At 23.8% G+C, this 15293-nt stretch overlaps 1 protein-coding gene across 1 annotated transcript in view; it reads right to left on the bottom strand.

Moving 5' to 3' along the window:
• Window positions 1-13265, bottom strand: part of LOC127278103 (cyclic AMP response element-binding protein A) — a 52496-nt gene extending 39231 nt beyond the window's left edge. The window contains exons 1-2 of the mRNA XM_051299643.1: window positions 12509-13265; window positions 1959-2137 (exon numbers count right to left, since the gene is read on the bottom strand). Of these exons, the coding sequence (XP_051155600.1) occupies window positions 1959-2024 (66 nt within the window). The 5' untranslated portion in view covers window positions 2025-2137; window positions 12509-13265. The remainder of the gene's footprint in view (window positions 1-1958; window positions 2138-12508) is intronic.
• Window positions 13266-15293: the final 2028 nt, after the last annotated feature.

The raw sequence follows: 15293 nt of genomic DNA, 5'->3' as shown, positions 1-15293 counted from the left end.
GCGAAATTTTCTGAAAGCGCTTTCAGTTTAGAAAATAAAATTTACAACTTAGAGAAATTGCATTATTTTTGTATTAAACAAAAAAAAAAAAAGGATTAGTGTAATTAATTTTCAAAAACGTTTGCAATTTTCGTTTTTTATTTTAAGCTTTCAAAACTTATTATTCCTGACGACAAATAATAATTCACGTTCTCTGATGAAATATTAATTGCCGAATAGCAAGAGTGTCGACATATTATAAACTTATAATGAACTTTAGCCATTATAGCGCCTACCTAGATTTAGTTAATATTTTATATTTTGTATTGTTACTTACGTAACTATTAGAATTTAGGAGTACTTTTGTACGAAAGGGCATGTCCCGTTATGTTCTAAATAAATAAATAAATAAATAAATATTGACTTCCGGGATATTAAAAAAAAAAAAAAAAAAAAAAAAAAAAAACTATTAATTGACAATGATATTAAAAAAATATTGTAAATATTTAAATAATATTCTAAATTTTAGAATAAAAATTCAGATCTTTAATAAAAATTATTATTTCCAAATTTTCTTTTCACCAATATAAGTTAGACAATTATTTATATTTTATTTAAAATAAAATTAAGATTTTTCTATTTTTATGTATATTTCGCTACATTTTTTATATCTTTTTTTTAATATTGAAGAATTAAAAATTGAATTGAAAAAAAAAAAATCATAAAAAATGAATTTAATTTAAAATATCCAAAAAATGTTTACGTTCATTTTTTTTTGCAATTAATTTTTTTGAGAAATATTTTAATATCTATTTGATCGCAACGATTCAGAGATTATAACATTTTCTGCTTAGGGAAAAGCGATTTATGTTTATAGATTTAATAGAAAGATTAAATTATGTAACTGACATCTTTGTTATTATAAAAAATTATCTTTACAGGGCTTCTTTAAACTTATCACTGCAAAGAAATTATTTTTTTTATTTTTATTAAATATTTAAGACGCATGATTATGTTCTAAAAGTAATTAATTAGAACTTTCATTTTATGGAATTTCATTTGTCATAATTATTTTTGAGACAAATTTTTATTTGCACGAATTTTCATTTAACATAATAGGCGCATTTTAAAGAATTTTCATTGGGTAAAATTTCATTGCATAGAATTTTCATTTTATTCTTTCAGATGAATTTTCATTTGTTCGAATTATTATTTTTGATATAATTTTCATATAACCGATTTTTCATATACTAGAGAATTTTTACTTAATTGAAAAATCATTTAACAGAATTTCTAAATAGAATTTTCATTTGTCCGAAATTGCAAATGGTCGAACAATCGAGTTTGGCGCGATTTTTAAAATCAACCAATCAAAATAATTATCCATAAAATTGTGATTGGTTGATTTGCAAAATCGCGCCAAAATCGATTGTTTGTTCGGCCATTTGCAATTTCGGACAAATGAAAATTCTATCAACTAGAAATTCTGTTAAATGATTTTTCGGTTAAGTAAAACTTCTGCATTATGAAAAATCGGTTATATGAAAATTATATCAAATAATAATTGAAATCAATAAAAATTCGTTTTTGAATATTTTTTAATATTTCCAACGAATTTTGAAAGAAAATGAATGCTCTTTCAAATGTAAAAATGAGAAAAAAAAAATGACGTTTCAGCCTGCCTGATTTTGAAATAAATTTCGTCTACCATAAAATCAATGGTGAACAATTATAGTAAATTTTTTATGGCATATATTTTAATACGTATATATATATAATAAAATGGAAAATAATATTAGTGTTAAATACATAATCGTATAATATAAATGTACTTTAATGTGTAGAATAATAAAATTTAACACAATACAGCATACAATATAAAGCTTGTGTGTGTGTGTATATATATAGGGGATGGTGAAAATAAAGGAAAAAAGAAAAAAAAAATTCCTGGTATTCGAATCATGAGGGCTTTTACTTACCGGTTCTATGAGATAGGTATCCCATAGCTCCCTTAAGTCGCTTGTTCCCACGTCGTAAAATTCCATGATCCTCCCCTTTCCGTTCACTCTACACGAATATATAAATCAGACCCAATTCGAAGAGATCAGGGGGAAAAAAAGCACCTAAAAGACACTCATGTTTCGACTCCTCCAAAAATCTAAAATCAAAGATACAAACAAAAAATCATTAGAAAAAAAAAAGAAATCAGTGAAGGTTGAAGATATTATCTCTTTTCAAATTTTTTCAAACGAAGTTTTCAGAACTTCACCCATACATACAAATATATATATATGTGTAAAACATAAACTCAAGATTCCTCAACATATAGAAAAAAATAAAATTGATTTTATCGCATTTTTTGAATTAGAAAAAGAATTTTGTAACATAAAGAAATTAAGGTAAAAAAAAAATAATAATGAATGCAACAATAATTTAAAAAAAAAAAAACAGTGCCAAATCTAGACAGACACTGAAAAAAAATATTCTTGTTTTGAGAGGATTCCTCTTATTTTAATACATATTTTCCTCTAAAATATAATCCAAAAGTTTGTCCTCTTAATTTAAGAGGACCGTCCTCTACATAAAATTATTTTTCTTAAATTTGAAAGGAATATCTTCAATACATATGATTATTCCTCTTAATTTGAGAGGACTGTCATCTAAATGAGATTATTCCTCTTAATTTGGATAGGACTGTCCTTTACATAAGATTAATCCTCTTAATTTGATAGGAATATCTTCTACGTATTATAATATTATTCCTTTTAATTTGCGAAGATTGTCATAAAATTTTCCCTCTTATTTTGAGAGGACTGTCATCTTCATAAGATTATTATTATTCTTCTTCTTCTTAATATTAGAGGATATTCGTAAATAAAAATGAAAAACTAACCATGTATTTTCTTTTTACAGTTAGATTATAATAGATTCAAAATAATAATAATATTCTTAAAAGAAGAATATTTCTCAAATTTAAAAATTATTTCTTATTTTAAGACTATTATATTCTAACTAAATAATAATAATAATAATAATAATAATAATAATAATAATAATAAAATATATGATAAATATTCTTAAATAAGCGCCAAGAAGAAATTATTAAATTTTAGAATTTCGTTTTTTCCATTCGGAAATTATCTTATAAATTAGAGGAATAATATATCTATTAAACCAAAAATATTAATCCAAGTTCTGAGAATATTACTGTCATTTAACAAAAAAAAATTATTCTCAATGTAAGAGGAATATGATAAATTAGTCCTATTATTGAAATCCTCTTAAAAAGAGAGAAAACGTACTCTTCATTCAAGAGTTGTTGAAATTCTTGTTTCAAGTATAAAATTTGAGAGGATTTTAGAAGAGAAATTTTCCTTTCAAAATAAGAATATTTTTATTTTGATGTAGAAGTGGGACTTGTTTTTCTCGCTAAAAAAAATAATACTTTACATACGACACTAATGAAAAGGAAAAAAAAAAAAAAATTTGTGAAAGTTAACAAAAATTTAGAAAATTAGAAAGTAGATTATAAAAATATGAAAACATTTTATAGCTCTGATAAAACAATAATAAAAAAAAAAATAATATAAATCTAATAAAATAATAAAATTCATGTTTTTAAATTATCAATTTTTTTTTTTTTTTTTAAAGTAAACATGAAAATTTAATTTAATTACAAATATGTTACCCGCATACAACTTGAAAAATAATAAAGTTTTCAATGGATTTTGTTTATAAAAAATTTGTATTTTTTATCAGTCAATAAAAAAAAAAATGTATTTACATAAAAAAATATGTAGCTATCAATAAATATTTTGAATTTTAATTTAAAACAAACAAAAAAATTCCGTACCTAAAAAATCATTTAAGTAATTTAATTTAATCTTAAAATAAGAATATATTTAAAATTGAGTACAGTTTATTCTTAAAATAAGAGTACATTTAAAATTAAGTATAGTTTACTCTCGAAATAAGAGTATATTAAAAGTTTAGTAGTTTACTCTTAAAATAAGGTTTATTTCAAATTTAGTATAAATTACTCTTGAAATAAGAGTATATTAAATAAGAGTATATTAAAAGTTTAGTAGTTTACTTTTAAAATAAGGTTTATTTCAAATTTAGTATAAATTACTCTTAAAATAAGAGTATATTTAAAATTTAGAATAGTTTACTCTTGAATTAAGAGTAATAATAATAATAATAAAAAATATAATAATAATAATATTAATAATAATTATAATAATTAATATTATATTGTGAAAAAAATATATATTTGCAAAAAACAATATTCAAAAAAATAAATTTATAAAATTTTTAAAAAATTGTTTCTCAAAATTATAACGTATATAAAAAATATAGCCCGAACATAATTTTGAGATGAAAAAAAAAATGACATTTACTTGAATAAAATAGAGGACACTTCCTTAATGCCTTAGGGCCCCTCGTACGATAAACTCGACCCTGAATATGATATACAGAGAAACGAAGATAAGAATATACAAAACTGTTGAGGGAAGTGTATATTTAGAATTTATTTGTTATGTTTACTATTTTTAAAAATGTTATAAACATACACATATAATAATCACTAAAGTAGATAATTTTTTATTTCATCAATTTATTTAATACAATAATAATTCATTTAAATTTTATTATTATCATTATTAATAATATTATTATTATATATTTCTCTAATATAGTACAAAAAAATTTGAAAAATTAAACATTACTTTAAAATTATTGTTTTAATTACATTTTTAGTTCAAGATATAAGATTTAGAAAAAAAAAAAAAATTTGCGATTCTTTGAAAATTAACATTTATATTAATAACTACAACATAATTTATTTAATTTTTAGAATATAAAATATAAAAATTTATATACTATATAAAATATAATTAGGTATAATAAATATTAAATTTCCTACATTTTTCATTTCGTTTATAACAATAAAATTAATTAATTTTTTTTTTTTTTTTTTTGAAAACTGTAAAATCATAACTATGAAATATTAATAAGATTATGAAAAGAAAAAAATATATTATATATTTGCAAAGTCCTCCGTCACAGTGCGATTTAACATATAATATTCAAGAGGGGACTTCAAAAATCGTTTTTTTTTCGATATGGATACATAATAATGTTCTGTCTCTCTTTCTCTGTGTCTACAAATGTAACCTATATTTATATAATTAAATTATAATCTAATCTTTTGAAACTCTGTGGAAAGACAGTTATTGAATCTTAAAGGTAGAATCTTTCTCTCTTTCTCTCTCTCTCTCTCTCTATATATATATATATATATATATATATATATATATATATATATATATATATATATGTAATAAATATTATCTGCACAAGCGAGCTGTGCACATATTGTTATTAACGCTCTTATAATACGCACACGAGTCTCAGCGCAATGGGAGCAACGGACCCTTCTTTGTAGGTTAAGTGCATTATCATGAAATGCAATCGTCGTACTACTGAATGAATAGGAACTTAACTCATTCCTTTTGTCGGGAATTTTGTTCTGTGATGTCATCACTCTAACCATGTTTTTCCATTTTTTTTTTTTTTTTTTTTTAAATTTTGTTAAAATTTTTAACAAAATAACAAAATTTTGTTAAATTTTTAACAAAATAACAAAATTTTGATATATAGGGTAAATGCATCAATTACGGCGCGATTTGAGTTAAAACACCTTTGAAGTAGAAAACTCGACTTTTTTTATTGTATAATGTCAATTTAAGACTTATTAAACTAAGTGGTTATGTTATTTAGATATTTAAAAAAAAATTTTAAATTTTATAAAAATCGATTATTTAAACAAATATGAGAAATTAAAACTAATATCATCATTTTCTATTACGGCGCGTTTGCATCAGTTTCGGTGTATTAATTACGGTGACCAAAAATTGCACGTCTATTTTTAAGATACTTTGCCCGCTGTAATTAAGGCCAATGGAAATTTTAAAAATGTTTCAATTACGGCGAGGGAAAAAAATTTAATCTCAAATAGGGTCAGCCGGGGTAAATCCGAACGGGGGGTAAATCCGAACGCTAATTATTTCAGCTTAATTAAAATTTTTAAAAATAAGTTCGTTATGAGAATTTTTACCTCAGATCCTCTTGAAGAGATTCTAAGTATTATCCCATTTTTCGTTTGTTAATTAGCAACAGCATAAACAAAGATAACGAGTATTGCAAAAAAGATTGAAAATCAAAGATGACACTCTTTCAGTATTTTGTCTCGTATTTGAAGAAAATGAAGCTAAAAATTTATTTTATTATTTATAATTGTTTGTTATGAATACTAGAACAGAAACTATTTTTCATTTTTGCCTTCTGTAAAATTTTATTAATAATATCAAACCGTTCGTATTTACCCAGGAAAATTGGAAAACCGGGGTAAATCCGAACGGTATTTTCAATAATTTTTTTTTACATCAGAGCCACACAAAATTCTTTTTATTTCATTACACTATTATTTTAACATTATAAAAGTACATGGAAAAAAGTTTTTCTTTCTATACGTATCCTCGTTAGTAATTAATAAGCAGAAACTTAATCTCTGTTCTCTCGAAGGAGTGTTTCAATTTTTTTGCCAAATGGTTTGTTGAAAAAAGTTTTTCAGGATCTTAATAAAATTTGGTATTCTACGGTTTTTGGGGTCGCTAATTACCAATTTGAAGTCAGTTTTTCAAAATTCAAAATGGCGGACGAGAATTAAAAAATTCATTGGATTCGCTCGAAAATTGTTACTCGGAGGGTTTCAGGGTTAGCAAATTTGATCATTTTTAAAAATAAGTTTTAGGAAAGTCCGCCATTTTGAATTTAAAAAATTTGACTTTTATTTTTGTATTTACATTCAATCACTCCAAAATACTTTCTGTAGCAAGTTTTGCAAAAATCCGTTATGATTTGATAAAGTTATTGAAGGTTTTAATTGTGTAATGCATTTTAATTTTTAACCTGTTTGATTTTTGTATTTATATATGATGCATTATTACATAATAGGTTTATTATCGTATTTTTTTTGAGTTTTTATATAAGTTTAACAATGGCAATACTTTAAATTTATTTTCCCTAAGATTTTTCTGAAATACAGTGGCGTTCGTATTTACCCCCATATTTTAGGAAAGTTGCAAAGTATCGAGGTAAATACGAACGCTAAGTTTCCTGCGATTGTAATTTATCAAAAATTTTTTCTACCCCATAAAATTGTTCTATAGAAGTAAAGTAACAACTTCATGCACCAGAATACCGGAAGTATTTTTTTTTAAAGAAAAAACTTATGTTATTGTTGAAACTTACTAAAAGCGTTCGGATTTACCCCGGTTGACCCTAATTAAATTAATAATTGTTTAAATATGTGCATCATTATTAGTAATTGTATCAAAAAAAAGATTAAAATAATTTTTTTTAAATCATTTTGCAACAATTATATTAAATATAATATATAGTTATATAATAGTTATTTTTTATGAACGCGCCGTAATTGATGCACTCGCCGTAAATTTAAAAAGTACAAAAAAAAAAAATTTCAGTTTGACTAACTTTTATTATGACTCAAATTTATTCTAACAAATAATTAAATAAAATTATCTTCTATTTGTACCATTTTTTATACTTTATAGATTAAAATTTTTAACTGTATTTTTATTCATTTAATTTGATAAATTAATTTTAATCTTTTTTTTTTAAACTTGAATTTAAATTTATAGAGTTTTAATTTCTATAAATATTGTATACAATTCATCTTTTCACTAATAAAAATAATTTATTCTAAAAATATTAAGAATAAATATAAATATCCTTGCCAGCTGTTTAAGAATATTTTAATTTTTAATACAAGTTATTCTCAAATTCAGTATATAGGAGAGAGTGACAAACAATGGGACACCTTTTTTCTCAAAAACATATTAATGATGTCAATTTTACATATTTTTGAACACTTTTTGCTATTACCATAAAGTTTGAACTCTTTTCTACATAATGCATATACATTCTATTAAGATTATGTGATTAAATAGAAAACTTCAGTTTTTGGAACTTGATAAATTTTTCTTGCTTTGAAGGTTCGTGTTCTACAATGGGACATACCTATTATTAAATACCGAATAATTATTTCAAATAATAATATTCTGCTTCATACTTTGTAAATATATATTTTTTTGTGCATTAAATAACGTTAAAAAATGTTGCAAAACACTTATAATTTAATAATATTTTACATTTTTATAATACAAAGGTCAAGTTTCATATGAAACATGGCTATTATTTTTTTTTCACGTTTACAGTACTGCTGAACTTGGTCATAACCTAAAAACAATTTGGCGCGAAATTTGAATTGTCGTTCTCTTATCAAGTGTTACTTTTCAAAATTTTATCGAACAATAATTGTAATAATTATTAATTAGAAATTTAAAATTTTTTATTGTTTTTTAAACATAAAGAAAACTTTTATGTCACATGTTTAGTCGTTGTGTAAGTATAAACGCGCATGTGTGTATAGCTGACACAATTTATAATCAGTGTTGCCAATATTCACGTTTCATAAACTTAAATTTTTGCCTGTTCCATTGTTGAGTGTCCCATTGTTAAACACAAGCAATTACAAGAAATTATTTAAATAAAAATTGTTTATGGAATTTTAAAAAATTTGACATTAGATATTACTTAAAAACATAAGTAAACGAAGTAGAAAGTAAAGTTTTTTTTAAAAACTATATAAAAATCATCATTGTATTTCAAGAAAAAAATTTACTCTGATATGTAAAAAACAATTTTTTTTTCAATTTTCCCCTACATAAAAATGTAAATACATTCTTAAAATAAGAATAAAAATTCTTAATTTAAGAGTATACTGTAAATTCTCAAAATTTATTATTAAATTTAAAATAAACCTTATTTCAAAAATAAATTATACTAAATTTTATATATATATACTCATATTTCAAGAGTAAATTAAACTAAATTTATAATATATTCTTGTTTTAAGAGTAAAATATATTAAAAGTAAAAATTACTCTTATTTTAAAAGAAAGTTATATTAAATTTAAAATATTTTTATATTACAAAATTAAAATATACTAAAAGTAAAATATACTCTTATTTCAAGAGTAAATTATATACTAAAAGTAAAATATATTCTTATTTTAAGAATAAATTGTACTAAATTTAAAATATACTCTTATTTCAAAAGTAAAATATAATACCCGTGTGGAAATCTTCCCAAAGTCACCCAAAGTGAGACTGGGCGCCAATCTGAGACCAACTTGGCTTTCCAAAGTTTGAAAAATGAAGAATTAAAAGAATTAAGTTAATTAAATTATTATTTCAATAATATGGTGAACAAATATACAAAAAAGTGCAACTGTGAAAAGCTGAAAAAAATGTTTGTTTTTCATTGTACTTGGGCAAAGTTTGGGTCAACCCAATCGATTATGTAATTTGATTTGATTCTGACGTCAAAGTCAATTTTAATTCCAGATATTCATTTGTTCATTTAATTTTGACGTTAAATTCAAATTTATTTTTTGATTTGATTTTGACGTCAAATTCAAATTTATTTCGACGTCAAAGTCAAATCAAACAATAAATTTGAATTTGACGTCAAAATTAAATGAACAAATGAATTTCTCGAATTAAATTTGACTTTGACGGCAAAATAAATTTGAATTTGATGTCAGAATCAAATCAAATTACATAATCGACACCCTGGCCCAAACTGGGATTTCCCAAAGTATTCCCAAACTGAAATTTAATTTAATATTCTGTTATAAATAAATAAAAAACTTGAAAAATAATAAAACTAGTTAATTATATTTATATTTAATTTATATGCCGTTTGGAGATTTTTCCAAAAGTCAATATGGGCAAAATTCACATTTAAGGAAAAATAAGGAAATTGAAAACTTTAGTTAATTATATTAATGCTTAAATAATATCTTCCCTGAATAAATAAAATGTATGTCAAGTTCTTAGTTTTTAATTTATTGAACTAAGCTAATTAATAATAATATAACTTAGTCGTTTTTTGAGTCTTTTTGATTTTTTTGACTCTGATCCCATTCTCAATCATTTATTTTCTATTTTTATTCAATTTATTAATAATAATTAAACATAATTTTCTAATTTAATAAATTATTTAAACAAAATTTTGACTTTGGTACTTATTAATTCAAACTATTACTGGTAAAAATGTGAAATTAAAATAAATGAAATTAAGTAAGTGATTATATTTTAATTTATTGTCTAACCTAATGATATTTTTCACATCTTTGATTCAATAATTGTATGATATAAATGATACTGAGAAATTAAAACTTGTCTGCAGATACGCGTCGTTAGCATAGTGGTTAGAGCGTTAATCTATAAGTCCGTAGGTCGTAGGTTCGATTCCCCTCGTGCGCAATTTTTTCTTTATTTCATAGGTTTGCGTTATTTCTCGATTTTCATTTATAAGTTGTACCAAAACTTGAAAATCTAATACATACACTATTATTTAATTGTTAAATTATATAAATATTTTTTTTACTTTTTTTTACTATATATACATTGTTTGTTAGTCGTCATCTTTAATACAATTTCATTTAAAAGGAAATTATATTTATTCATTTAATTTACTCGTTTGTTGTTAAATTATTTATATAATTATTAATTAACAATTATAAATAAAAATGGAATAACTCAATCTGGCCACAGCTGGGATTTCCCAACCTTGGGAAATTTTTGGGATTAGCGTTACGCGCCCAGTTTGGGCGTTGTCTGGGTTGCCCATTTTGGACAATGGGAAACCCAGTCTGGCACAGATTGGGGTCCAGTCGATTTTTCCACACGGGTAAAACTAAAATTTACTCTTATTTCAAAAGTAAAATATACTCTTATTTCAATGAGTAAATTACATTATAATTAAAAAATATGTCATCCCTATTTTAGAAGTAAATTATACTAAACTTGAAATATATCCTCTTATTTTAAATCCAAATTACACTCTCAAGAATAAATTGCATATTTAAATATTTCTAAATAAAAATATATTCTTGATTTGAGATTAAAATTTGTTCACTATTATAGGGGGAATAATAAAAATTTTCCAAAAATTTTCTTCCTTGACAGATGCACTGATTGAATGGGGGTTCATTTTCAAAAAAAAAAAATATATATATATAGAAAGAAAAACTGAATTTAGTTAAATGACATTTGTAAGTGCCCGCATTTTGAGCTTCTTTTATTCTGTTATTATTATTATTATTAGTCAAACATATTTCCGCACAATCATGCGGTACGGTGCCAGGAACTGTATCAACTGAATTGGTAAGAGAATAACGGACAACTGCGGCTTTCCCCCCCCCTCCCTTCTTTCCATTTAAACTTTCTGCATTATATTTGTAAACAATCGTTAATATGAAAAACGTTGCTGGTTCATTGGGAAAAACCAGAAGCCGGAAACCATTGCATTAATTTCATCTTAAATTACAATTTTTTTATTTAATTTTTTTTTTTCAATTGACTTTTTTTTTCATTAAATCTTTTCTTTTTTTTTCTTTATCTTTATAGAAAAGGCATTGACATCAAAAATGAGGAAATAAAAAGTTCCGATTACAACTGATTTTAATTTATTTTTTTTTTAATCACTAATTTAGAAAAAAAAAAAAATTTTTTTTTTGAACTATTTGGTAACTTTTTTTTTTCTTTGTATTTTAGAAGAAATTTTTGATAATTTAATCTCGTGAGAAAAGGGATATTTTGGAATACACAAAATTATTATCAACCATCTGGTAACTTTTGAAATGTGATTCCAAGTCCATTTATATAAAAATGCGATAAGAGAAAAATCTTATTTTAGAATTTTTGAAAATATTTTATTAAAAATAATAATTAATTAAATAATATAATAAATGATAATTGATTAATTTAATTTTAAATTAATTTTTTCTATTTTTTTTTCTACTTTATTTATTATTCATTTATTATTTTATTATCTTTTCATTTTTTTTTTACTATATTATTATTTTTTATTATTATTATTATATTATTACTATTAGTTATTTATTAATTTCTCAAAAAAAGGTAAATTAAAAAAAAATTTTTCCATAATTTTCTTTTTAAAATTATAAATGAAGGGGTTATTTTATTTTAAAAGATATTGAAAACAAAAAAAAAAAAAAAGAAAATATCTATACATAATAGAAAAAATTTTAAGACGAGCTTTTTTATAATCAACCATCTGTTTTATTAAGTGTTAAAACGCATAATTCAAGATGGCGGCGCTGCAATCTAAAAAGCACGTGTTCCCAACAATTCATACACGTTTTTCAATTAAATTTTTAAATGGTGGAAAAAAAAATTTATTTCCCCCCTCCCCTCAAAATTTGTCTCTTAATTACAATTTTTTTTTTTTCAAAATAAAATTTTTTTAGATGAAAAAAATAAAACCATTGTTTTTTCATCAAAAAAAATTGAAACATCTGGATTTAAATAATTTTTTTTTTTTTTTTTTTTTTTTTAAGAGAAAACTCACCCTATTGTGTATATAGTGTAAACGGTATATTGTGGCCTCGTGATCCAGTGGAATTTCTATATAAGATACCGGTTATAGACCTTGAAAGGTTCTTCCTTTAAATGAGAGAAAAGATTTTAAAAGTTCAAAACACACTCACGAGGACTAGAATATTTTTTTTTCTATATATATATATATATAAAAAAATATATATATATGATAGGAAATAGATCAACAGGCTGTTGAGAAACTGACAGAAAAGAGGTGGAGAGGGGGTGGAAAGTAATTCCTGAATTAAGGGGGTGGTTCCCAATATATATATAGTAAATACGTAACCGCGCACTGAATCTGCTAAACACTCACTGAAGAAACATAAGTCGCGCGCCGATCGATGCCGACACTCGCGCAATCAGTACCACTTTCAGGGCCGGCAAAATGTAAATTAAATTAAATTATTATAATTTTTTTTTTTTTTTTTGAATTTACCCCCCTAAAAATTAGTATCACGCGATTCACAATTTTTTAAAACAATTTCAAAATTCCCGCCGAAAAAAAATTTTAATTATTACAATTTAGTTACACATACACTGTTTTTTTTTTCACTTTTTTCAAAAAATTTTGCAAAAAAAAATTTATAATTGTGTGAATAATAATTTGAAACGTTTAGAATAAATACAGACGTCCATCTGTGGGCGCGTCTGTCGCGCGAATGAACTATAACCAACTGCCTGAACAGCAGTTAACTTCGCTTGCTATGAATGTAAGTTGGTATGCACGTGGTTTACAGGAACTATATATATATATATACAGACAGTATTATACCATGCAGTGTGATGCCGGCTTCAACAACGTTCGTTGAAGGAGAGTGCCGGAAAATTCAACCAACCACCGTGAACCACCTGTTACCAATCACGAATGCGCGCGCATTCGACTTTGGGCAATGCCGGCTTCTTATATAGCAATCAGGATCGTACAGCGACTAACTATAGGCCCCCTCAAAAAAAAAAAAAAAAAACAAACAAAATATACATATAATTCTATATAATTCAGTCGTGCATATGACATTTTTTTGAAGGGGGAAAAACCACTTTTACCAAAAAAGTAACATGTTTTTTTTATTCTTCTTTTTTTTATCATCATTAGTTAGATAAATGTTATTCCAAGTAGCATATAATATTACAGTAATATTAAAATTTCCGCCACATTGTAATATTACAGATTAATATTACTGTAATATTAGTGTAGCATTATATTGTAATATTACAGTAATATTAAAATTTCCGCCACATGGTAATATTACTGCAATACTGCTGTAACATTACAGTAATATTCCTGTAATATTACTGCAATACTGCTGTAACATTACACTAATATTTCTGTAATATTATTGCAATACTGCTGTAACATTACAGTAATATTCCTGTAATATTACTGCAATACTGCTGTAACATTACACTAATATTCCTGTAATATTATTGCAATACTGCTGTAACATTACAGTAATATTGCTTTAATATTACACGGTAATATTACTGTAATATTATAGTCATATTTTAAAATGTCCGCCTCATGGTAATATTACTGTAATATTAGTGTAGCATTACTGTAATATTACAGTAATATTACCGGTTAATATTACTGCAATACTTCTGTAACATTACAGTAATATTGCTTTAATATTACCCAGTAATATTACTGCAATACTGCTGTAACATTACAGTAATATTGCTTTAATATTACCCAGTAATATTACTGCAATACTGCTGTAACATTACACTAATATTCCTTTAATATTACTGCAATACTGCTGTAACATTACAGTAATATTGCTTTAATATTACACGGTAATATTACTGTAATATTATAGTCATATTTTAAAATGTCCGCCTCATGGTATGAATATTTCATTGCAAGATTTGAAATATTTCAATGCAAGGTTCATGAAATGTTGATGAGAACAGAAAAATTACACAAATATTACCTAAATATTTCACTGTAATATGACATATAAATATTACCTCAATATTACGTTTAATATTAACTTGAGGCGAACATTTTAATACTACTATAATATTACAGTAGTATTACAATGAAATATCAGGAATCTTTGATTATCATAATATTACAGTAATATTACCGAAAAATATTACAGTAATATTACATTAATATTACATTAATATTACATTCATATTAAAATATCCGCTTCAAGATATTATTAACCGTTAATATTACTGTAATATTACAAAAATGCTACTGTAATATTACAGCAATATTACAAAAAATTTCAAAAACAACTTAATAATATTTGACTAATTAATTTTTTTTTCTGCTTTATCATAAAAAACTTTGAAATTTTTATGTATTTCAAATAGGCTTGTAAAATTACAGTAATGCTACTGTAATATTACAGTAATACAATAGTTACATTACAGTAATATTAACCGGTAATATTACTATGACGCAGACTTTTTAATATTGCTGTAATATTACGTGAAATATTTTTCTATATTGTAATATTGCACCAATATTACGTCAATATTACATTTATTATTACCTTAATATCACGTGTAATATTACTGCAATACTGCTGTAACATTACAATAATATTGCAGTAATATTACCGGGTAATATTAAAGCAATATTATTGTAATGTTACAGCAGTATTGCAGTAATATTAACCGATAATATTACTGTAGCATTACTGTAATATTACAGTAATATTACCGGTTAATATTTCTGCAATACTGCTGTAACATTACAGTAATATTGCTTTAATATTACCCGGTAATATTACTGCAATACTGCT

This window comes from Leptopilina boulardi, unplaced genomic scaffold (assembly GCF_019393585.1).
Source record: "Leptopilina boulardi isolate dan_hultmark-lab unplaced genomic scaffold, ZJU_Lbou_2.1 LbouV2_195, whole genome shotgun sequence".
Classification (NCBI taxonomy): Eukaryota; Metazoa; Arthropoda; class Insecta; order Hymenoptera; family Figitidae; genus Leptopilina; species Leptopilina boulardi.
This window is presented reverse-complemented; position numbering and strand designations above follow the sequence as displayed.